Source organism: Melospiza georgiana, chromosome Z, assembly GCF_028018845.1.
Source record: "Melospiza georgiana isolate bMelGeo1 chromosome Z, bMelGeo1.pri, whole genome shotgun sequence".
NCBI lineage: Eukaryota > Metazoa > Chordata > Aves > Passeriformes > Passerellidae > Melospiza > Melospiza georgiana.
Window position 1 is genome coordinate 362,218 of NC_080465.1, and position 26,584 is coordinate 388,801.

At 48.6% G+C, this 26,584-nt stretch overlaps 1 protein-coding gene across 7 annotated transcripts in view; it reads right to left on the reverse strand.

The window, feature by feature from the left end:
- Positions 1-26,584, reverse strand: part of PAX5 (paired box 5) — a 136,884-nt gene that overhangs the window by 63,636 nt on the left and 46,664 nt on the right. For 6 of the 7 annotated variants that reach the window (XM_058043913.1, XM_058043912.1, XM_058043910.1 and 3 more), the window contains one exon: positions 23,683-23,858. In XM_058043913.1, the coding sequence (XP_057899896.1) occupies positions 23,683-23,858 (176 nt within the window). Of the gene's footprint in view, positions 1-794; positions 852-23,682; positions 23,859-26,584 lie in introns of all 7 variants that reach the window. The other variant, XM_058043907.1, reaches the window with a different exon arrangement.

Genomic DNA, 26,584 nt, shown 5'->3' on the forward strand with positions numbered 1-26,584 from the left:
CTTCTGATTGCTGACTCCCCTCTCATCATGCATTCCCAGTGGAGGAGCAACGCCATCACATCACATCCACCTCTGCAGTTACAGTTTGCACCACCAAGCTGCGGCGTCAGGGCCAGCACTGGGCTGACAGAGCGGCCGTGACCAGCACTTGCCTGTGGGCAGAAAAGGAAACATAGTGCGGCCAACAGCAAGGTACTGCAAGAGGTGATGGTCAGCAGAGGCATCTTCTGGCCCTCAAGGAGTGGGGCATCAGGAGTGCAGAGCAGAGAAGCCTTCACCCTAAAACCACACTATGGGTACTGTCCGCAGCTCTCCTCACTCCCATGGACGGACCAGGAGACTCTAAAACCCCCTGAAAAAGCAAAAACCTCTCTTACACTGTGGAGTCACAGTGTTTGGTGTTGAACCACTCATGAGGGGTACAGTGGTGACCCCTCTTCCCATTCCTCCCAGGCAGATCTCTTCCTTTCAGGCATCCCATCTGGAGAGGAGAGGAAACCCCAGGGGAAGGCAGCACTCATGGAGCAGCCCCTCACCCCACGGCCTCACTGAGACCCCTCTGCTGAACCCTTCTGCTGACCCTTTCCAAGAGCTTCTCCAGCTAATTGGGGTGGGAGCAGCAGAAGGGATATCTGATTTGGCTCCTGCACTAGTGTGCTCTCCCTGCTGCTGTTGAGAAACAGCCCGGAATGACCATCATGGCCAGGGGTCCCTCCTTGCGCAGCCAGGAAGCCTGACCTTCTGCTTGGTAGGTGAAAAAGCAAGAGACGGGTGTTCATTACCCTAGAAATTACCTGAAAAATGACTGCCTGCGGTTGTACCACGCACTGTCTCATCAGCATGGAGCACCACTGCCATAGCATGGAGGAGAGAAAACACAGACATGTGAAACGAGGTATATATAAAAGAGAGACTGAGAAGGACAAACTGAAAGGAGGGGCAAGACCAGATCTTGTGTGTTCCCCTGCCCTATCCGACTGCACTCTGGCTCAGCTCTGGCGGACCAAGCAAAGACAGAGAAGAGCTGTCTGCTGCACAGGGCAAATGGCCATTAAAATGAGCCAGCTGGGGTCCACTGGGACTTGCACATGTTGCTTTTTTGCATCTGCTATATATTCCAAATCAGAACACCAGGCAGGCATGAAATAATACCTTCTGTGTTCTCCTGCCCCTGGCACAGCTGCCCCCAGGCCCACGGGGCTGCCCAGGATGCAGCAGCAGCAACAGCAGCAGCTCAACAGGAGCTGAGACCATCAGTGCAAGGTGCCACCTTGGGGTTTCAGGCCTTAGTCTGCCTCCTCACTGACCATGTCTCTGCCTCCTTCCTGACAGAGGTGGTGCATCAAGAGCCTTCATTGCCAAAGAAAACCCTGAGGTCCCTGAAAGGCACAATGTTGTCCCCCAAATCACATCCACCACACCCCCTGGTCATCCCTGATGGCAGCAGCAAGCCAGACCTCACAACAAATATTTCCAAGTTATCACATCTTAATATTTTAAAATTAATTAATAAATAGAGGCAAAAGTGGCACATGCCAGGCAGGCTGTCCACAGAAACCCACAGAGCAGCCTGAAAGGGAAAAAGGAAAAAAAACGGGAAAAAATTTGTAATGTTAGATATGGTTTGAAGAGTTTAATCCAAAGCAGCTGTAATTAATCTCCCCAGGCTTTCAGAAACCCAGCAGCGCTTGCAGCTGCAGGCACCGCTGCTGCTCTGCCTGGAATTTCATGGGAGTGGGAAACCCAGCCTAATGGCCTCCTACTCAGCCACCCAAGATATGGGTGGGAAAGGCTCCTGGAAACCTATACATCAAAGTCTCACCACTGCTGCCTTCCAACCACCACCCCATTTAATAATTTACATTACATTCCATGTACTGAGCACTGCTCACACCAAACCAAACCCTACTTTGGAACAAATGTTATTTACATGTCTAACTGGGACCAAACCCCAGTTCCTCTTTGTTTTCAGCCACATTGAGCTCATTGCTGTCTCACAGAACATAGAAGTTTGATTTCAACCTTTTTCCCTAAGTTTAAACAGGGTATTTCTGAACCTCCTTTTCACAATACATATATGTTTATAAAAAGTTAACAGCTGTGCTTCATTTTAGCCCAAATCCAATTAGGATTGTACACATCCCCAGACATTCCTTTGAAGGCAGTGAGAATTAGCTTGTGCACCCTGCCATGAACACATTTACCCTCATACTTCAAAATAACTGACCTGTTTTTGACCCAATCTTCACATTATCTGCATAAGGGAAACGGTATAATACATTTTACATTTCCACAGTACAATTCATAAGTGGGTGCAGATATTCTCAGATTTTCCAAAGGGACACCCAAATCCAATCTAAATGCCAAGAATTTACCTGTTGTTTTTCTTTTATACATATAAATAGCTGCATTTCCATTCACTCTTTGTTTCTCATTTTCATTTTGTTCTAATATCTGCATGTAAATGTCTGAAAATAGCATCTGTAATTGAAGATTATGAAGTATAGCCAGCTCCTGACAGGCTGCTAAGGAAGATGGATTATCCTCATTTTTCCGTAAATTTTGTCAATTTTGGAATTCATAAGCTATCAACACTGATCAAAATGTGACTGCACAGCTGTGTCAAAGCGGACAGCGCAGCACCGGCGCAGCTCCGAGGACAGCTCTCCCCAGCCACTCAGCCAGGGGCACACTCGGCAGGAATCCTTCCCAGCTGCCTGCAGTATCTACATCCCAATCACACTGCCCCCTCCACCCCTGAAAAAAAAAAAATCAAATAAATAAGTAAATTGAAAGTACGCAAATTCTCTGGTGTGCCAATTCAGATCACAAAGCACAATTTATTGCATGTTCTCTCTTTTTATTTATCCCTAAGTAGTAAACACGATTTCCATTCAGGGGGTTCGTTATGTTCCACTCCTACCAGACAATCACAGCACACTTGAGGCAATTGTTTAGCCTCTTCCTCTCAATTTTCCCATTACTGGGAGTAAGTACTGTTGGGACTCTTTAATAGCCCGACTGCAGCCCATATCAATAACAGATGAGGTTTAATCGTCCAACACAAAAATTATTTAGGCTCAGTAAGGACATTCAATGTCATTTGCATAATGGCATTTCTATCCTGAGCACCTAACCCATCGTGCATAAACAAGACCCTGGGACCATAAATAATAATAAATCATGACGTCCATGCTCCTCTTGCTATAATAGGAGCCTCTCCATGTAGAAATTATTTCAGCAGGAAACGGGCACTATAATTTTAAAGACATGTGGCACTGCACAGGCCAGTAAATCACACCCATGCGCACAGTCACGCACACACATGTGCCAGTGAGGCTGCCCACAGTGAACAGCAAAACCCCGTGGAGCAGCAGCACAGAACACTGCCCGTGCTGGCTGCTGGATATGTTTTTAATATTGTTTCTTAGTCAGAGGTAGCAGGCTGAACAAAAGCAATGCCTGAGTAGTGTGTGCAGTGCCTGGGCCTGTGCTCGATGGACCTGTCAGTCTGCCAAATCCCTGCTGGGCAATCCCTCAGGCCTGCTGTCCTTGGATCTCTGGGAAAGTCTGATGGGAAGAGAGCTCCGACCTGCAGATGCCTATGTGGGTGTTTTCCAAGCAAGCCCCCAATGCCCAGCAGGGGCAGAAATGCCCAGTGGACTCTCTCAGAATCACTGAGGATGAAACGCCCTCTAAGATCATTGAGTCCCACTGTTAACACTGCCAAGGCTGCCGCTAAACTATGTCCTCAAGAGCCATAAACTTCCTTTGGTTCCAAACTGAAGCCTCCACTGAAAACCATGTAAGGCCGGCCCAAGAGTGGTAAATGTACACAATGAGCTGTGGTGGCTTTCCAGATTTCAGCCTCACCTCACCACTAACAAGCACCTGGATGAACAGAAACAGCAACACCACAACAGCCAACCTCTGTTTCTACCAGGATTTACTAGTTTCAACATCACATATTTATTCTCAACAACTCCAGCACCTCTCTGTATAACACCAAAAATTGCTGGGTCTCCTGCAGGACACAAAATGATAGGATGACTCACCCAAGCCTCCACCCATCCTCATCAGCACTGCCCAATCCTGCATAGGCCCTTCATTTCTGTCCCCATGCCAGAGCCTCCCAGTTCAGTTTCTGCTGAGAAAAGCAGAAACTCCAGATTTTGTAGAAGCCTGCTCCCAGTTTCAGTGTTGCAACACCAGTGCCTGCAACTGCCCCAACCCCCTCCAATTTCTTCCCTCCAGTCCTCCTCTCTGCAGCCTTCCTCTTCCTCCCTCAGCCACCCTCTCCTGCTTTCCCCGTAAACTTACATGGGGCATTTCTCTTCTTCCCCTGTTTCCTGCCCTCTCCTCAGCACCTGCCCTTTCCCTGCACCTGTTCTCAGCCCAGCAAAACTGAAATTTCTCAGCAGCCTCCACCATCCTATGTGCTAAAAATGCTAAAAATGAGGCACCCAAGCAAGAGGTGAGACACACAACTGAAATAAGCGTAGAACAATCCACGCTGGTGGAAAAGTAGTTTACTTTTTGTAAACCCAGCACAAAATTCAGGCTTTTATGCTGCTACTCGCTACAAGATATTGTCCAAAAAATGTTTTTTGTCAGGACGGGAACTGGACACTTTCCCTCTCAATACTAACATTTTCAGCCAGAGGAGGAAGGAAAAGGTACAATCCTCGATCACGGTGGTCCCTCTACTTACTTCCACTGAAGGCACTAAGCACGACTGTGCAGAAAAGAAAACACAACCCTCAGCACAGTGAATTATTTCCTCATGGAGAAATATGAATCAGAAATGTGAATGCCCTCTGAGAATGCATGAGGCTGGCACCAATATTGCCAGACCTTCAATCCTTCCCACTGATGGCTCTTGACACTTGAGAAGCCTTGTTCAAATTTTGAAGAACACTTGGTATTTGTGTAATGCTTTCACATGAACTACCCAAATGTGTTTCACAAATGCCATCTGAGAATCCTGTTATAGCATTTTTTGTATCATACTAAGCATTGTGTACAATAAACTGGTCTCAAAGTGGTACATTACCAGGGCCCAAGCCTCACAGGCAGCCAAGCCCCTGCAGCCACTGTACCTACAAAGGCACCAAACCCTTACACAGGGGAAAGCCAACAGAGAAAGCCACAGAGTTTGCTGTTTTGTGGCACAAAGCTCAACTAATCCATGTCAACCCATGAACTCCTGTATTTCAAAGCCAAACACTAAGCCAACACACATTCTTCATTCTCCAGAAGACTTTTGCTTTTCCTGTTGGTGCCCCTTGGAGTCTCAGCATCCCGTGGGGGTCAGGAGCCTTCTGCCTTCGATTTTTGGGGGATAAACTTTCCCTACCATGCTGAATTCCCCATCAAATCCCCATCAAATTCATCAATATAGAACTGATCTTATTTTCTAAAAAAAGGCAAAAACAAACTAAAAAAAAAAAAAAAAAAAAAACACATTAAACAAAACCCCCATAGTTTTCCAAAGCTTTGCTTTCATTTCTTCACCTTCACCTGAACTAGAACAGTAAAGGGCCACAGTATTGCAGGCCAGTTTTCAGTACAGTGTGTATATGGAAAAGACAGAAATCTTAAAGATCTTTTCCAATCTGCATGATTGTGTGATTCTGTGCCTGGGGAGGTAGGAAATATAGGAAAAAGTAGGATATTAGGGAAAAAAATATTACAGAAAGGTTTATAAGTCATTGGAACAGGCTGCCCAGGGAAGTAGTGGTGTCACTATCTCCAGAAGTGCTCAAAAACATGTGGGTATGGGTGAGGACAGGGTTCAGTGACGAATATGGTGGTGCCACTGGGCTGACAGATGCATTTGATCCTAAAGGTCTTTTCCAACCTTAACAAGTCTGTGATTCTATAAGTGCAAATGTTGTTTTCAGAAGCCTTATGCATCACTTTCTGATTACATGTCCTTGAAGGCATGGGATTAGAAAGGCAGCAGGAACTGAACAAACCAGGCACTGACAGCAGGCAAAGTGACTGGCTTGGATATCTTAACCAGAGTGTTTTGTCCTGACAACAGAAAGTGCCATGATGGCTGCTGGGAATGTGGAGTGGGGGAGATGCCCCTTGCCCCTCATGCAAATGGAGGCCCCGAGCAAGGGAGCATCAGGGGAGTGATGCAGTGCTTGCTTTGGGCAGGGAAATGGGCTCCTCACGCTCAGAAATATACCTATGAACAACAGAAATTGTTCGCATATTGGTATGAAAAATTAAGCAAAACAGAGACAAGCTGACAAGTCAGGGTACCCATGAGGTGCTGGTTCCAAGTAAAGACACAGTCTGATGGCACACAGAGCCTATTGCTGCTGGATACCCCATCAGCATGACAGGCTTCAGTGATGGACCCTCGATACAGAAGTATCATCAAAGACAACACATTTTAGTGAAACATTGCAGTTGCTATCAAAGCATTTTCTATTGCAAAGACAGGTCCAGCCAGGCACACTGGCGTTGTAATAGTCACTATTCTTCTGCTAAAACTGCAGAAGACACCTGGGCACCACACACGCCGTGGAGAATCACCACGAGCAAACAGCATCAGGCAACCAGAAGGGAACTCACTGCTGGTATGACCTGAGCACCTCTTCCACACGAAAAGCTACTTCAGCTCTTATGCCAGAGAGGCATTTAGGGTTATATTTTCAAATATATATTTTTAAAATTTTTTAAATTTTTTTTAATATATATATTTTCAAAATTTCCTCTCCAGTCACATGAACCAGAAAAGAACCACTTGAACAAAAAGACAGACACAGGAGCTGTGCAGTCAACAAAATCTCCCACTGTTATCAAGCCTCACAGTTTGACAATGCCTGAAAGTCGTTCATCAGGTACATAATCTGATGACAATCTGTTGTGTAACATAATTTAATTCATTACTTAGTCCTGTGTTGCAATTATTTGGAGAGGTCCTAACAAGCAGTGAAATACTCCAAGCCTAATAGAGCACCTGACAAGTGCAGTTCTTATGCCTGGCTCCACTCCCTAACTCCTATTCCACGAATGCACTCCTCACCTCCAGGACTTCCTTCTCCCTCAGCCCTTTGTGAGTGACTTGTCTGGACTGACAGGGACCTGAGGTCAGCCCTGAGCCTGAAGGGGATTTTGCAGGAGAAACCCTTGCCTCTCCCATGTTGCCCTTATTTCATTCCATTTTCAGGGTGAGAGGAGCAGAGCTGAAATCATGCCCCTACATGTTAATCTACTCTCTTAGTGCAGGAGCTCTCTCCTTTCAGGTTTTGGGCTTGGGGTTTGTTTATTTGTTTGTTTGTTTTTTGTTTGGGAAAATCTGCTGCAAAAAACAAAATCTAAGCAGCCACTATTCATATGGGCAGAGAGGAATTTTGGATCAGTCCCTTTTGTCTGGAACTGGCTTAGCTCTGCAGCTGCTTTTTGTCATCATTTAGACACTGGTGTAGGTTGTTTTGTTCAACCCCATACTAAAAAAAAAAGGCAACCCAAAACTATGGCACTCTTCTGAAAACCCAGCCTCTGCACTGTGCAAGTTTCTCAGACTCCTTGGCACTGCATGCAAAACAATTCTCCATCTCATCCTATACCCTGCTGCTCTTCCTCTAACCACAGTTTTCATTGAGGCCACACCAAAGTTTTCCTTAAACACATAATAACAACTGGAATGAACACAGTGGGTGAGCAGAAAGGGAGTGCTACCACCCTTTGAGATCTCTCAAAACTCCCAGAGTTGTCCTTCCTTCTTTATGAGGCTAACATAAACATAGAGAGGTTGGTCCATTTTGACATAACTGGCCAACTAGTACCGTTACATGGCATTGTCTGAGATTGGTGAAGGACCTTGTTTATCTCTCTAAACTAAAAAAGAAAAAAAGTATTTATTGCAAAACACATAATAAACAAAGAGATTAAATTGCTCAATGCCAGTTCCCAAATTTCATACCAATGTGAACACTTCTATCAAGATAACAAGTGGGGAAAGCTTTTTTTAGATTTCCTACCTCTCTATCACACTTAGAAGACACAGAAAATCTTCTGGAGGAGATCACCTGCTGCCTTTGCAAGATGTTGTGTTCTATGCAGTCACTAAGCTCTGACTGTAAAACTGGTGGAAGGTGCCGAGATGAAACTTTGTGTCTGGAAAAACACCCCCTTCCAGCATTACCCAACAAGAACAGTACTGTGGCTGCAATTTCCAAACATTTTTTCAAGGTGTTGGGGGTTAGGATTTTTTCCTTCTGTTTCTTTCATGGAATTTTACCCCAACTGTTGCTAAGAGAGAATAACAAGTGGTATTTAAGAAACAAAAGAAATGGCCAAGGTGGGGGAGAGTGTGGCTGGCTACTTTCTTACCTGGGGTGGGGGGGAAGTTTTTCTTAGCAGGGCAGAAATGTGAGATTTTGGCAGGGGGCTGGGGACTGGGCTCAGCCCCTCTCACTCTCAACACTGGAGGGGAGACAGGCCCTGCTCGCTGTGGGGAGAATTCACCGCTCGCACGGGGTTCTCCTACCGTGAGGGAAGCGCTGCTCAAAAGAACAGCCATTGCCCTGGGACCTCATTAACACCAAACCTCACTAAAGAACAGACCCTCACCACCCACTTAGCGCCTCAGGGGAAACCCGGGGACCCTGAGGCCTCCCAGGGAGCCTCTCCCTGCCCTCTTTGGCAGCGCAGCTGCGGCAGCCCAGCCCCGCTCCGGGTTTCTCACTACAGTGTAACCCAGCACCTGATACATTTCATTTGCTACTCTGGAGTCAGCTCTTCCGTGCCGTCCCACCAGCTGCTACGAGGTTCTGCTGCACTCCCTTCCTCTATCCAGCCTGCCCGCCATTACCCCATGAGGGAGAGGCGGCCGAGCTGGCGCCACAGCGCCCCCTGCAGGAGCGGGGGAATCACGGTGCCCCCTGCCGGCCGGTAGCCACCGGCGCCCCTGCTGGCCGTGGCCGGAACTGCACCGGGGGGGAAAGGGCCGAGAGAGGCGGAAACTGGGAATGGGAATGGGAATGGGACTGGGACTGGGAATGGGAATGGGAATGGGAACGGGACTGGGAATGGGAATGGGACTGGGAATGGGACTGGGAATGGGACTGGGACTGGGAACGGGAATGGGAATGGGAATGGGACTGGGAATGGGAATGGGAATGGGAATGGGAATGGGAATGGGACAGGGAATGGGACTGGGAATGGGAATGGGAATGGGAATGGGACTGGGAATGGGAATGGGAATGGGAACGGGACTGGGAATGGCAACGGGAATGGGAATGGGACTGGGAATGGGACTGGGACTGGGAACGGGAATGGGAATGGGAATGGGACTGGGAATGGGAATGGGAATGGGAATGGGAATGGGAATGGGACTAGGACTGGGAATGGGAACGGGACTGGGAATGGGAACGGGAATGGGAACGGGAAGGGGAATGGGAATGGGAATGGGAATGGGACTAGGACTGGGAATGGGAACGGGACTGGGAATGGGAAAGGGAATGGGAACGGGAATGGGAATGGGAATGGGAATGGGAATGGGAATGGGAATGGGAATGGGAATGGGACTGGGAAAGGGAATGGGACTGGGAATGGGAACGGGAATGGGACTGGGAAAGGGAATGGGACTGGGAATGGGACTGGGAATGGGACTGGGAATGGGAATGGGAATGGGAATGGGAATGGGAATGCGACTGGGAATGGGAATGGGACTGGGAATGGGAACGGGACTGGGAATGGGAATGGGACTGGGAATGGGAATGGGAATGGGACTGGGAATGGGAATGGGAATGGGAATGGGAATGGGAATGGGACTGGGACTGGGAAAGGGAATGGGACTGGGAATGGGAATGGGACTGGGAATGGGACTGGGACTAGGAATGGGAATGGGAATGGGAATGGGACTGGGAATGGGAATGGGAATGGGAATGGGAATGGGAATGGGACTGGGAATGGGAATGGGACTGGGAATGGGAATGGGAATGGGAATGGGAATGGGAATGGGAACGGGAATGGGGAATGGGAATGGGAATGGGAATGGGAATGGGACTGGGACTGGGAATGGAACTGGGACTGGGAATGGGAATGGGACTGGGAATGGGAATGGGAATGGGAATGGGAATGGGAATGGGACTAGGACTGGGAATGGGACTAGGAATGGGAATGGGAACGGGAATGGGAATGGGACTGGGAATGGGAATGGGACTGGGAATGGGACTGGGAATGGGAATGGGAATGGGACTGGGAATGGGAATGGGAATGGGAATGGGAATGGGACTGGGACTGGGACTGGGACTGGGAATGGAAATGGGAATGGGACTGGGACTGGGAATGGGACTGGGAATGGGACTGGGAATGGGAATGGGAATGGGACTGGGAATGGGAACGGGACTGGGAATGGGAATGGGACTGGGAATGGGAATGGGACTGGGAATGGGACTGGGAATGGGAATGGGAATGGGACTGGGAATGGGAACGGGACTGGGAATGGGAATGGGACTGGGAATGGGAATGGGAATGGGACTGGGAATGGGAACGGGACTGGGAATGGGAACGGGAATGGGAATGGGAATGGGAATGGGAATGGGAATGGGACTGGGAATGGGAACGGGACTGGGAATGGGAACGGGACTGGGAATGGGAATGGGACTGGGAATGGGAATGGGACTGGGAATGGGACTGGGAATGGGAATGGGAATGGGACTGGGAATGGGAACGGGACTGGGAATGGGAATGGGACTGGGAATGGGAATGGGAATGGGACTGGGAATGGGAACGGGACTGGGAATGGGAACGGGAATGGGAATGGGAATGGGAATGGGAATGGGACTGGGAATGGGAATGCGAATGGGAATGGGAATGCGAATGGGAATGGGAATGGGACTAGGACTGGGAATGGGAATGGGAATGGGAATGGGAATGGGAATGGGAATGGGAATGGGAATGGGAACGGGAATGGGGAATGGGAATGGGAATGGGACTGGGACTGGGAATGGAACTGGGACTGGGAATGGGAATGGGACTGGGAATGGGAATGGGAATGGGAATGGGAATGGGAATGGGAATGGGACTAGGACTGGGAATGGGAATGGGAATGGGAATGGGACTGGGAATGGGAATGGGAATGGGACTGGGACTGGGAATGGGAATGGGAATGGGACGGGGAATGGGACTGGGAATGGGAATGGGACTGGGAATGGGACTGGGAATGGGACTGGGAATGGGAATGGGAATGGGACTGGGAATAGGAATGGGACGGGGACTGGGAATGGGAATGGGACTGGGACTGGGACTGGGACTGGGACTGGGACTGGGAATGGGAATGGGAATGGGACTGGGACTGGGAATGGGACTGGGTCTGAGGTTCTGTGTCAGTGGGTCTGACATTTCGGCTGGGACTGCGAGTCTGGTTCTTTTCATTATTGTTGTCAGGGTTGTTTGTTCTCTTTGTTATACACATACATAGAACTGCTTTGCCTTGTTATACACATAAAAGAACTGCTATTCCTTTTCTCATATCTTTGTCTGAAAGCCCCTTAATTTCAAAGTTCTAACACTTTGGAGGGAAGGAGGTAATATTATTTCTATTCTGAAGGAGGTTTCTGCCTTCCTTGCAAACACCTGTATTTCAAACCAAGACACCAGTCTCTCAGAGACAAAGCTCTCCTCCTGAGCAGCATCCTCATCCCTGAGGAGCTTCCAGAGCAGGGGAGAGCTGGTGTGCCTTTGCCAGCTGCTGACCATGTCACATGCCACCCACATTCCCTATGCACAATGTGGGAGCCTGCCAGGGGGAGAAGACATCCCTCCAATTAATGCAGAGCAAAGAGAAAAGAGACAAGGACAAAGGAGATGTGGGAGCTCAAGCCACAGCAAGGCTGGCCTTTCCTTTAACTTACAAATTTGTATTTTTACATATAGTCATATTTGAGAGCAGTCAGGAGAAAAAAAGGGCAAGGTAATAACCAGGAATACAATGCAATTCTCAAAGGAGCTGTCTACCTTGGTATTTTGGGATTCCTCCTCTTTGATGGGTCAAAGGGAGGAGGAGGTGACAAGGACTCCCCTGTGTAAGAAAAGAACTCAAACTTAGCAACCCTGGGGACAGAGGCAGTCCCCAGAAAAAAGCCATGTAAGCTGGGGGATGTAGGCCAGCAACCCCATTGCTCACACTAGGAGAGAAGCATCATTTGCATCAGCTCCAGCCATCACTGAGGCTTCCCTAACACCTAACAGGCACTTTGAGAGATCCAGCCTTTCAAATTCACCCTGAAATCCCTGAAATGTGCGTGCTGTTACTCTTCCCCAGCTGACTGCCACCACAGCAGGGTGTGTGCAATGAAACCCCAGCTCTCTCCCCTTCCAGAGCTTCTCTTCAGCATGGTCATGCTCCCAAGGCATTGCAGTCAGCAGGAAATGCTCCCTGTCACCTTCTGGAAAGGTCCGCAGGAGAAATCCTGACCCCAGGATTCCCATTACTTCCAGACCAAGTGGGGAAGTTGGTCAGCACCTGGTCCCACCAGGAGTGTGCTCTGGGGAGGGGGGAGAAGGGTGCCCCTGTCTCTGTGCCAGACAGGAGAGTGGGCAAGCCCCGGATTGCCCACCTGCCCTTCTTCCCACCTGTCCTGCTCACCCCCAGACCAGCCATTTCAATTGCAGACCCCCTCCACATCCTCAGCTGCCCCGAAAGCGGCAGGGCTGCTTTTCACAAGGATCATGTTGATGCAGGAAGACGTTTGCTGGGTACACGGCTCCTGTCATGCTCCTTCCCCAGAAAACTCTGCCTCCACAGCCCTGCTGTCACGCAGAATACACACAGGTGTCATACAGCAGAATCTGCTGTGACTGCCACCGCCCAGCACAGCCTGACATAACGCAGTGGCACACGCACAGAAATCCTTGCGGTCCTCAGCAGCTCACGCACAAAAAATGCTCACAAGGAAGGGCGAAGGAGTGGGTGTGCAAAGAGGAGGGACTGGCCAAAGGAGCCGTGCTTTCTGCTGCTATTTTAGAAGAAAAGCCTTTTCACTCACTCAAAAAGAAAGAAAGAAAGAAAAAAAGTTGATTTTAGCAGTAAGAAACACACTTCTTTCTCCTTTTTCAATGTAAACCAGAGCAGAGCCAAAGAAGGTGGTGCACCCCTCTGCATCCCCAGCAGTGCAATGAAGGGACATAGGGCTCAGAGAAGACACTGTCCTGAGGAGCCTTCAGCCTCCACAGCAGCACAGGGGTTGCATGGAAGCATCTGAGACAGACGGTGGAGCTCTATCAGACACTTTTGCAGAATAACTCGACGATGCTGAGCTGGAGACAGCAGCTGACAGCACAGTCCTCAGGTTCAAAGTGCTTTGTGCATGGAGCAGCTCTAGGAAAACACCTCCTGCAAGGAGATGGGGTAAGTGCCACTGTCATCTTCCTGAGGTTGCTGCAGTGTCACAGTGAAGCACTCCGTTTTGCAGCTCAGTACCGGCCCTCTCATCTTTTACCTGTTTAGTTTTTACTGTTATTGAAAGGTTCTGCCGGACAAGAAAAGCTATTGCCAGCCTGAGGTTTCCTTCAAAGGGCGCAGCCGGCTGGCAGAGAGCGCACGGCAGGTGCGGGCACGCTCCCACAGCGCACCCCGCATCACCCGGCGGCAGCGGCTCGCTCCCCAGCACGGCACCAGCAGCGGAGCCCAGCGCCCAGGCCGCAAGGGAAGGGCCCGTCCTGCGGCCAGCAGGAGCACGGCTCCGTGCCCGCATGTCCCCGCATGTCCCCGCATGTCCCCAGGGGTCACGGTGCCGGCGCTCCAGCTGCGCTCCCCGCGCCCTCCTGCCCGCCCGCGCCCCACGCCCTTTCCATTCGGGAGAGCTATTGATCTGCTGGCAGCAATGGCCTGGATAATTAGCCAGGAATTAGGGTTTCTATTACAGCCAGGAGGCTGCCCCAGCTGATTTATCACCTGAATAATTTACTGTGATTGAAAGGAAATTAAAATGAACTCCATTTGACAACTGCGCTTTTATGGCCTTTAGTGAAGACTCAAAAGCCAAATTAATAGCCTGGTGTTGTTTGATAGTCTACTGAGAGTAAATATGGGAAGGTTTTTTGCCTCCTGATGTGCTCTCCTACGCTTGATTTTAGAGCTGGGATTTTCTTCCCCTCCCACCAGTAAGGCTGCAGCCTGGAACAAGGGAGATTTCAGCTGCAAAAGCCATAGAACTGCCCTTACTCCTCTCCACCCTCCCTCTCATTCTCTCTTCTGTGGGTACAGAGGATCACAGGGTCAGCAGATTGGGGATGAGCAGGCAGCCCCTGGCCCAGCACCAGCAGCCAGGGCTGCCAGCAGGATGGCCTGAGAGAAGGGAAGGCACAGGGGCAACGCAGCCCTCCACAGACCCATCCTGCATCCCTCAGCCCCTGTCACCACCCACAGACCCATCCTGCATCCCTCAGCCCCTGTCAGCACCCACAGACCCATCCTGCATCCCTCATCACCCACAGACCCATCCTGCATCCCTCAGCCCCTGTCAGCACCCACAGACCCATCCTGCATCCCTCAGCCCCCTATGACCACCTACAGACCCATCCTGCATCCCTCACCACCCACAGACCCATCCTGCATCCCTCAGCCCCCTATGACCACCCACAGACCCATCCTGCATCCCTCAGCCCCTGTCAGCACCCAGAACCACTCCTGGATGCTGGGCTGCATCCCACCATGGTCCAGGGTGCTGCCCCTGCAGCGCCATGTCCTCCTCCCCACTGCAGCCTGCACTCCTGGAGAGTGGGCAGAGCATTGCCAGCTGCTGCTTCACCCTTCTTTGTCTTCATTGTTTCTCAATTTTATATTTGTGTACATTTATTGAGCCACATATTATTGTTTCCTTTTCCTTTTCAAGTTGCTTTTCATGTAGCACACCATGTAATGCAGCCATGGTGAAGAGCTTGCCTCAGAATGCTCAAGTCATTCCGGCAAGTGGCAGGTTGAGAAAATATTTAGTTCCTCAAACTATCCATGAATAATTTTCATAATTTTCACTGTTTCTGGACAACACAAAGTTTTGGGAAGACACAAACAAATATTAGCTCTACATTTCTCAATAAAAGTGTCAGAGTATTTTCAGATGCTCAACAACCTCTATCTACCCAAAGGTTTCCCAAGAAAAAGCATATTTCTCATGCTCTGGGGACCAGGATCCAGCATGCAGTCCTGCAGCTCACAGAATCATTGCATGGATTGCACTGGGAGCAAGATCATCTTATTTCAATACCCCTGGCATAGGCAGGTACTCATTTTAGTGGATTAATTCCTTCCTTCTGCTTGTCCAATAGCTGCACTTTGGGAGTGAGTCCTCCTAAAACAGAAATGCCTTATATTTTCTGGCTTCACTAGAATTTTCCATTATTCCCAAAGATCAAACTCCAGTACTGTAAGGAGGATTGTGTATCTCACTCCTCTCAGAAGTTGCATTCCAGCTGCTCCTAGCAAAAAAACCCAAGATTCCTCTTTCGAAGTTGGAGTGTACTTAGGCAGAAAGCAAAACGTGAAGATTTTCAAAAGAAGTTTATGCCCCTCTCTTGGTCAATTCAGAGAACTTCTTTAGTGCAGCTCTCTCTGCAGCAGGTTTCAACTTCATACAGTTCTTCCACTTTTTCCAAATCATAAGTAATTCTGGGGGGATTCCTTGGCTATCTAAATTTCATTAGTTACCCAAATTCCATCTGCCTGTCTCCAAAGTCACATTTATCTGCACTCTGTGTCATGAATACCTGTGTTACTATGTGTTTGCCAGGTTACTGGTTTCTGTGTGAGCACAGAATATGTGAAAATACCAAAAATTTTATCCAGAAATCAATCTGAGAACAGATATTCTGTTTAGTTCAAGCTTAAAGAAGCAGGAAAGCACCAGCACAGGCCTAGGAATTATTTGCTATTAGCAGCAAGCAGTTATCTTCTTAGCTGGTGACCTACATAGTGTTGAATCTGGTCACATCATGTTATGCCTCATTATGGCCCTGATCTAAACTTTATTGGAGTCAATAGAAATATTCCTCTTGGCTTCAATGAGTATTCGATTGGACCCATGTGAGAAACTGAAAGTACAAAAGAATCCATTTCTGTTGTGGGCAGAAATCCAGCATGGATAATTCCTTTCTTTATTTTGAGAAAATTAACGCACAGTCTCTCCCATTGAGCCAACGCAGCTGTATATCCTTCACCCTGCATTTTTCACCTGTAGATGCATTAATCCCACTCTCACAACCTTCACAAGCACACTGGTCCCCTGGTCCTGGGCCTGCCCCTGCCTGCTCCAGTGGGGCTTTGCTGCACCTGTGCAGGCTCACAGACCCGAGGGCCGCAGGTCCCCTTGACTGCCCCGGGTCTCCAAGAACATCTCCTGTCTTTGTCAGTGCTTTGACTGGAGAAGTGCCTGAGTCAACAGTTCACAAAACACATGGCACAGCCTTGCCAGTCTGGGACAACTTCCCAAAGGTGCTGTGGAGAGCTCCTCCATCCATCTGGCTGGAACCACAGGAAGCCATTGGAGGATAATCCTCCCCACACAGTCACACAGAGGGGTTTGCGGAGGACAGCCAGTGCTTCCCGTTCCTCCAGGTCTTCATGGACAATAAGCACTGGAAAATTTGCCACTCAGTGTTGCAACTCTCTGCACAGGATGACTGCCAGTTGCAGTTAAAGTCTGACCATGAACAATGGGGGATGCCTGCAGTAGAGGCCAGGCTGAAGTGTGCTGGTCTGACACAGGTGTAGGTGCAGAGCACAATCCCGGGCCAGGCAGACGGGTAAAAGCCACTCCTGGTTTGGTTTGTTCCAAGGGAATCTGGGGTGTTGGCACCACCAACAGCCCTCCCTGCGGGCACTGCAGGGCCCATGCGCACACACACACACAGAGCACAGAGCACAGAGAGAGTGGGAGCTGCTGTGAAGGCTCGCCTTTCCCAGGGTATAACAATTACAAGGTCTGGCATCACAAGCTGGCAGGCACCGTTCCTGCAGAGGGATGAGACACACAGAGCTGGCACACAGCAGCCGTGTACAGAGTGGCAGTGCAACCCTGGTGTTGCAAACATACCACTATGGGCCTTTCCATACCCGTGCCCAGAAATAAGTGAAATCACTCTTCTGTGAGCATTTGCAGCCTGTGCAATGTAATAATGGCCTGTTTGCAGAAAATGAGCACAAAAGGGCATAAACATAAGAGAAAGTCCTTCATTCTTATGAATTCCCTTAACAGAAGCATTCATTTTTATAGCAGGGCTCTGTTAGGGGAGGTGGGCCAGAGTGCTTCTCAGTACTGGCTTTATGTCACGGTTCCTCCCCACGACACATAGACATGAAAGGACGTGGTGCTGTTTCCACAGACACCCCTCAGTCCCTGGCTCCCTCTGCCATGAAAACTGCATGTTTTTCATGCCCCGCAGAGGCAGGGAACACACCTGTGCTGCAGAGCACACGCGTACCTGTGCCAGCTGCACCACCGGGTGTCAGGCTGCGAAGCAAGGCAAGGAACGGCTGATGCCTTACTGCTGCCCCTTGAGGCACAACCTCTGACAGTCTTTAATGGTAGGAGCACACGGTGGCATCCCTGCCTCACCCAGCACACACAGCCACCACTGTCTCTCTCAAAGCACTGTCTGATGCTTTATTTCCCTGTCACTGTCCAGTGGTTGCCTTCTCTCCCAACACAGTATGAGCCCTTCCCCAAATACAGCTATCCGTTCATCATCAGTCTCTCTCTAGATACCACAGTCTACAGCAGATGTGAAAGTTAATATGACTGTTGTCAACAGTACAGCATAGATTCGCAGATTCACAGAATATTCTGAGTTGGAAGGGACCCACAAGGATAATTGACTCCAACTCTTAAGGAATTGAGCCCACAGTCTTGGTGTTATTAGCATCATAGTCTCACCGTGTCATCAGATGATAAATAACTCAAGAGCCCCATTTTATGCAGGTTAACTGAGGGAAACATCAAGATGGGGAATTGAAGGAAGTGGATTGGAAGAACTCAAAGCAGAGGGTTACACACTGCTGAGCAATTACTCCGACACAGCCCATCAGCCCCTCTACCTACATAAAGGGCAATGGACCCAAAAAAGGCAAGGACAAATTTTGTGCAGAAAATGCACCGGGAGGGCTTTGGGCAGCACCTGGGAACCAAGCCTGATGAGGCTGCAAATACTGTGCTGTGCAGGAGGGACTTCTCTCTCCCTCACCACTACCAAGGGCCTGCCACCAGCACGCAAGTGAGGCGCCACAAAACAGGAAGGAAAAGGGATCTACAGGGTGTATAGAGTAACAGTTATTCCAATAAAATGCCTGGGCTCCTCCCCAAGTTAATAATACTGGTGCATCAGTAAGTTTTGTGCCAAAGCAAAATTAGTGGTGTTCAGCTGGCTGCTGCTGGATCACATCTCTAATAAAATGGGTAAAGTGGGTCAGCAGCTCATACCAGTCTTCTTCCCACATCCCGTCTCCATGGGAAGGAGTATCTTTTCTGTACTTTCCTCTACAGAAAGAGCCTAAAGCTCCATACATCCACCACTGATTTAGCTCCTAAAACACCACTTTGGGGTCCAGCAGCATTTTGGACAGACAAATGTCACCAGCAGATCTTGCTTTACTACAGCATCTAATCCAGGGACAACTCTGGTTTTCCAAGGCATGTCATTAATATCCTCAGTATTTGATTTCTCATTGATTTCTTTGGCCTTACTAATTGATGCAGACAGCTTCTACACTTTGGCTGAGCATCATACCAGCTTTGTTTGACTCACCAAGGAGGTGAGACAAGGCTGTTTCTGCAAGAACTGGGGCTCACACAGCATCTCTGTGAACCACAGCAAGTCATACAGATCACATCTGGTCATGCTGAATGTTACCCTTCACATACCATCAAAAAGCAGAAACTGACCCCAAATATCCACAAGACCTTAACCATGGTCCAGCCTTCAAAAAGCAAAGACCATACTCCAAGAAATATGAAAACAAACAACTAAAGATTTCTTTTGTAATTACACGTAAAAATGCCTGGCAACATGGTTCTACAAAGCACATTTTGGATCTCATAATGTCAGATTTCTCAGCATCTTACTTCACTTCTCAGAGCATGCAAGGAGTATCCTGTTCATCATATTAATATCAGCATATCTCCTATTTTAATAATCTGGCTGCTTTGAGCCATTCTAGTCACAACTCCTTATGTGGCCCTGGGAGATCATTTCTCCATCAAGAGCAAATACAAATATCCCATATTTGATAATTGGGATAACACTTCAGCAATATCCTTATTCACAGAATCACAGAATCACAGAAATTCTAGGTGGGAAGAGACCTTTAAGATCATCCAGTCCAACCCATGTTCTAACACCTCAACTAGATCATGGCACCCAGTGCCACATCCAGTCTTTTTTTAAACTCTTCGAGGGATGGTGACTCTACCCCCTCCCTGGGTAGATGATTCCAGTGTTTGACCACTCTTTCTGTAAAATACTTCCTCCTTAATTCTAGCCTGTATCTCCCTTGGCGCAGCTTGAGACTGTGTCCTCTTGTTCTGTCTGTTGCTGCCCGGAGAAAGAGACCGACCCCCAGCTCACCACAGCCACCCTTCAGGAAGTTGAAGAGAGTGATTAGGTCACCCCTTAGTCTCCTTTTCTCCAGGCTGAACAACCCCAGCTCCCTCAGTCGTTCCTCATACGGCTTGTGCTCCAAGCCCCTCACCAGCCTCATTGCTCTCCTTTGGACACGCTCAAGCATCTCAACGTCACTCCTAAAGTGAGGGGCCCAGAACTGGATGCAATACTCCAGGTGAGGCCTCACCAGTGCTGAGTACAGGGGAAGAATGACCTCCCTGCTCCTGCCGGCCACACCGTTCCTGATACTGGGCAGGATGCCATTGGCCCTCTTGGCCACCTGGGCACACTGCTGGCTCGTGTTCAGCCGACTGTCAACCAGCACCCCCAGGGCCCTTTCCACCTGAACACTGTCCAGCCACACCGTCCCCAGCTTATATCGGTGCAGGGGGTTATTGTGGCCAAAGTGCAGGACTCGGTACTTGGACTTATTGAAGTTCATCCCTTTAGATTCTGCCCATCCATCCAACCGTTCCAGGTCCCTCTGCAAAGCCCTCTGTCCCTCTAACAGATCAACACATGTTCCCAGCTCGGTGTCATCTGCAAATTTGCTGATAAAGGACTCTAAACCCTCATCCATGTCATCAATAAAAATATTACACAGAACTGGCCCTAGCACAGACCCCTGAGGGACACCACTGGTGACTGCCCGCCAGCTGGATGCAGCACCATTCACCAGCACTCTCTGAGCCCAGCCATGCAGCCAGTTCCTAACCTAGCACAGAGTGCTCCTGTCTAAGCCACAGCCTGCCAGTTTGTCTAGGAGAATGCTGTGGGAGACAGTGTCAAAGGCCTTGCTGAAATCCAAGTAAACAACATCTACAGCCTTCCCTGCATCCACTAGGTGGGTTACCTGGTCATAAAAGGTGACCAGGTTGGTCAAACATGACCTACCCCTCCTAAACCCATGCTGGCTGGGTCTGATACCCTGGCCATCTTGTCAATTTTGCGTGATGGCGCTTAATATAAACTGTTCCATTATTTTGCCAGGTACTGAGGTCAGGCTGACTGGTCTATAATTACCAGGATCCTCCTTTGCACCTTTTTTGTGAATGGGTATCACACTGGCCAGCTTCCAGTCATCCGGAACCTCACCAGTAAGCCATGACTGTTGGTAAATGACGGAGAGTGGCTTTGCAAACTCATTTGCCAGCTCTCTCATTACCCTGGGGTGGATCCCGTCTGGTGCCATGGATTTATGAATATCCAAGCATTTCAGTAGTTCTATGACTGCCTCCTCTTGGATAATGTAGGGACCATTCTGCTCTCTGACACCATCAACCAGCCCAGGCGGGCAGGTGTCTTGAGGGCAAGTCATCTTCCCACTAAAAACTGAGGCAAAATAGGCATTAAGCACTTCTGCCTTCTCCTCATCTGCAGATACTAAGTTCCCTCCTTTGTCCAATAAAGAACAAAGGCTGGTCTTACCTTTCCTTCTACCATTAATGTATTTGTAAAAACATTTTTTATTATCCTTTACAGAAGTTGCCATTCTAAGTTCAAACTGAGCTTTGGCCTCCCTAATTTTTTTTCTGCATGTTCTACCAGCCTTCTTGAATGCTTCCTTAGAGACCTGACCCTTCTTCCAATGCTGATACATCCTCTTTTTATTCTTAAGTTCCTCCAAAACCTCCTTGCCCAGCCAGGCTGGACGTTTACCCCGTTGACTGATCTTTCGGCACACAGGGATGGTCTGTTCCTGCGCCCTCAAGATCTCTGTTTTGAAGTATGCCCACCCTTCCTGAACTCCTTTGTTTTTAAGGGCTGCTTCCCAAGGGACGCTCTGAATAAGTCTCCTGAACAGGCCAAAGTCTGCCCTCCGCAAGTCCAATGCAAGAGTTTTACTGGTGCTCTTCCTGACTTCACCAAATATTGAGAACTCTATTATTTCGTGATCACTCTGCCCCAAGCAACCTCCAACCACCATATCTCCCACCAGCCCATCTCTATTTGCAAATAGCAGATCTAACATAGTCCCTCCCCTGGTGGGTTCACTCACCAGCTGCAACAAAAAGTTGTCCTCCATACATTCTAAGAATTTCCTGGACTGCCTCTTTATTGCTGTATTAAGTTCCCAGCAGATGTCTGGTAGGTTGAAGTCACCCACAAGAACAAGGGCTGATGATCTTGAAACATTGCCTAGCTGCTTGTAGAATAAGTCATCTACCTCTTCTTCCTGGTCGGGTGGATGATAACAGACTCCCAGTATGGTGTCAGCCTTGTTGGCCTTCCCGTTAATTCTTACCCATAGACATTCAACTCCATCTTCCTTTGTTTCAATTTCAATGGCATCAAAAGTTTGCTTAATATAAAGGGCCACCCCTCCACCTCTTCTTCCTTTCCTGTCTCTCCTGAAGAGCTTGTATCCATCCAGTGCAGTACTCCAGTTGTGTGAGTCGTCCCACCACGTTTCCGTGATGGCAACTACATCATAGCTCTGCAGTTGCACTATGGCCTCCAGCTCTTCTTGTTTGTTGCCCAAGCTGCGTGCATTGGTATACACACACCTCAGCTGGGCAACTGAGTTCACCCCTAACTGTGCCTTGCAATTCTTGGGCCTGTTTCCAGATAACTCAGCCGGTTCCCCTTCCCCCTTCAAACCTAGTTTAAAGCTCTCTCAATGAGGTCTGCCAGTTCGTGAGCTAAAAACCTTTTGCCCTTAACAGAGAGGTGTACCCCATCTGGTTCCAGCAGAGAAGATGCTGTAAAAGTTTCCCCATGATCAAAGAATCCAAAATTTTGCCGATGACATCAACCCTTAATCCACTTGTTGATGAAATTTATTCAAATCTCCCATTCTTCCTATAAGACCAGTAAAAGTTTATGTCTGAATAAATGTTCACTCACTGCTGGACGGTCTCCCATGAGCTGCAGCTGGCCATGACTACGAGGCTCCAGAGCAGAAAAACAAATCAAAAGCCCCGTCCCATCGCTGCTGCCTTTGCTGTTCTGGCCCCTGAAGCTTTGCAGGAACAGATCTAACAAGGCCCAGCTGCCAGGTGCCCAGTGCTGGGAAGGCCTGCCGCGGCCCTGGGCATGGAGCCTGCCCTCGCCAGCATCCTGGGTTTGGATGGGATAGCCACCATCTAGTGGCACGGGAAGGCCACTTCACCTTCCGACACAGCCACGGCCCGAGCTCTAAGGCATCAGCAACTCCTACTCTACCACAGCACTTGCAGCATAAGTAAATCATTTTAAAAAAAGTATGCGCATTCCTTAACTGAAGCCACAATGGCAGTAGGCAGCCCTGAGAGCGTCTCCAATGGCCCTCAAATGTATAGACTCTTCCAAGGGGAATCAGTGTTAGAAAAGTCCATCCACCTTGCTAAAAAGCATGTTTGATATTAAGAACACTGAAGATTAATGGCTGAATACATCATTAAGTAGCAAGCTAGACCAATATCGGTGTTGACAGCAATATATTAATTTCTACCTCCTTCTCAGCAGCTAAATTAAATACTGCCACCTAAGAAGAAGAACACAGAGAGACATAGCTAATCAGTTTTTTCATGTGCTTCTATACTATGCCTGCAAAAATTGAATTTTTCCAAAATATTAGTGCCAAGTCCTCCTCAAACACACTCTAGATCCATAGGTGCAATTAATTTATCTTCACATACTAATCGGATGCTGCAGCAAATGGCCAGTTACATGTCTAATAAGCCCCTGCTGGATACAAAAATTTGATTTGTGTCCACAATCATGCTCACTGTGAACCAAAATTAGGCACTGAGTTTTGCAAGTCTTCTCCTTGTTACCTGCACTGCCTGCTCTTGATCTAATAAAAAATATCAGAAGCTGTGGTGCTCTTTAGAGATTCTTTTGATGCCACTGCTCCAGGTCCGGTGTCATTTCATAGCCAAACACTTGCTGATGATTGCACAGTGAGTGTTTACCCTAATTTTCTAATAGGTTTTAGTAGCTAACAAGGGCTTGGCTGAAATGAACTTGACAAGACATGTCTCCATATTTGTCAACTGAAACTGAAACGCCTTTGGTCATGTACACCAAACAGATCTCTGGAAAGCAGATCAGGAAAACATGAAATATTTGCACTGGTACCTGCTCTGGTTTGATGGGCTCAGTTGTTGTGAAAATGTCAGAATAATGTTGCCTCTCAAAGACACGATCCAACACTTCTAGCTGCTGCTGGGTGAAAAGGTCTCCTCGCATCTGCTTCCGAAGAAAATCTCTGCTTGGTAGAGAATGGCCGTTTGGTACTGGAGATTCCTGAATACCTTTCAAAGAGGAAAGAGAAGAGGAAAAATGAGTAGTCTCATGATGTGACCTACAGCCTACAGCAGAGTGTCTTATTTTATCCCTTGAACAGATGTAGGTACCAATACGGTGAAGTCATGAAGACTTTTTGAGAGGTTACAGTTTGCTGGAAAACACACTGTACATTCTTGCATTACAGGCAACCTTTAACCCATCAACAGCTTCACACAATATTTAAAGGCAGCATGCAGGATAACAATCCCATTTTTCCCGCTTCACGTTTCCTGTACCACCTGGGAAGCTGTGTGGCTCATGGTCTGCATGTAAGAGAACACAGAGGATGAGTGGAGGGCCTGATGCTGACAGTCATGGTCAGCTTGCAGAATGCTCTGTGCAGTCAGCACCCACACTCTCTGTCCCCTCCTGTGCCACCTGCACGTCCTGGCCAGCTCCATCCACGCTGAGCCCTGAGCCCTGAGCCCTGAGCCCTGAGCTCTGGCACGGACTCTCTGTGCAGCTCTGTCAGCAGCACCAGCCTGTGCTGTGCTGGGCTGTGCTGTGCTAAGGTGGGGAATGCCTGGGCTGAGTCCCCACTGCAGCATCCTCAGCCAGCCCAAGATGCACTCCCGACCCTCCAATTCACTTTGTGTTTCTCCGGCTTACTGGCAGGACTCAAACCTGGGCTCCAAAGCACATTTTCCTCCTTCTCCCCTTTGGCAGAGGTTTTTAGCAGGAGTCACAAGTGACTGACCATGGCTGAAAAGCCATGAGACAAGTTTAGAAAATGTTTGATTGGCAGTCTGAAAAGGATCTTGCATGGACTTGTTCCAATTTGCTTTTTGCAGATTCACAGTGGTTTCCTACTTTCTCTTCACCTGTCAGTGCTGGAAATACGTATTTTATGCACAGAAAACTGAGATCTGCAGTATTCCCAGGACTCCAGGAGGTGGAACTCCAAGAACAACAGTAAATATCAGATTTCTTCTCCAGATGGCAACATTGAACTAGACAGAGGGAGGAAATGTTTTAAAAATAGCATCTAGCTGCCAGAGTAGTTCTGAGGAGCAGCATTTAAATGCATCCTTAACAGCAAGATTTTCATGAGTGCTGCAGCTGCTTACAGCCCAAGAAGTCTGCAGAGGAATAACATCACCAAGACCTCCTCTGGCAGATTCAAGGTTTTTGATTGCAAGTAGAGAGGAGATCTGAGAGAGGCGATCTGCACAAAACCACCCCATTGCTGTAGATATCAGTTGTGACCACAAGCACGTGCTGGCCGCCAGGAATACAAGGGATGCTTGGTGGACAAGATTTTTACAAAGGACTATTGATTTAAGATCATCCTTCAGCAGAGATGGATTTTGCAGAAAATGCTGTCTATCCAGAAAACGAGGCTTCTTTAAGGCAGAGTCCTTGGACTGGGGAACCAACACAGGGAAATGGCTTTCAACCTCAGTTGCTAATGCTGAATTTAAGCCAAACTCTCCTTATACTGAACAGACATTTGATGTTAGCAGTTAATGCTGGAAACTCCCTTCTCAATTTGAGCTCAGCAATTTCAAAGACAACAACATTATATATACCCTTCCTAGAGAAAGTAATGCAATTTTATCAAGGGTAGATTATGGCTTTTGTGAAGTGGAAGGATCAGTTTACTCCACACAGGAAGGGAAACAAAAACCTGAAGCTGTGGTCTGAGTAGGATGTCCAAGTGTGAAAAGGTACAGAGGGATACAAGAAAGCAGTGTATTTTTCTTTTTTTCTTTTTTTTTTTTTTTTTAACTATTCTAAATCAAATAGTATCTAATAGACCCTGTGCTCTGAGTTTAGTCAACCGTGGCTTATGGAATTAAAAATCTGTTTGGTAGGTGTATGGTATCACAGGGCCAGGGAGACCCTGTCTCTCGAGCATGGAAAAGCTTGATGCTTGCTTTAAATTTCAGGTTAAACTGCTATTCACAATTTGGCATCAAAGTTAAAGCTTTATGCAGATTTGGGATAAAGGGGATGGCAAAAGGGAGTGAAATGATACAAGACAGCCATGACCTGAAAACTGTTCTTGGAGATGCCAGTACAGTCTGTGCACTGATTGTGCATCCAGAGAAGTACAATGAGATCCCCTCGTGTTTGGAAGTGGAGCAGTAGTCCCACCTTTCACCAGCAGCCCTTTTATTGTGCAGAGGTTTGGGAGTGAGCACCTTGGAGAAGAGGAGGCCGATGGAGGGAAATGCTGGGCAGCAGGCTCGGGCAGAGAGAGGCCCAGGGCCAGGGCTGGGAAGGGTCTCCCACCCCAGAGTGTGAATCCAGGAGTAAAGGCAGCACCGTGTGCCCGTGCCATCACACCCAAGCATCTGTCCCAGCGTCTGTCCCCTCATCCAGGGGGCACTGGGGCAGGGATGGCCCTCAGGCACGGCCTCCAAAGCACGAGGAAGAGGAGGGTATTTCAAAGCAAAGAAAGGATGAAGGCAGAGGGGCTCTGGAGGGGTTTGGTCTCAAAGTCAGCGCTGGTGTGCTGCTGGAAGCACAACATCTGCTGCAGCCACAACGGGCTGCCAGCTCACACCAGCTGCACATCCCCGCTTGCCAACACCTCCACTCACTGTCCCAAGGACAAGGGACGGGATCGGAGCAGCCAGGCTGCCCTGGGACGAGGAACAGTGCATGCAGCACCGGTGCCGGGGAGGGGAGGGCAGGGGCTGGGCAGGGCTGACGCTGCCCCAAGGGAGCACCCCAGCCTCCCTCGCTG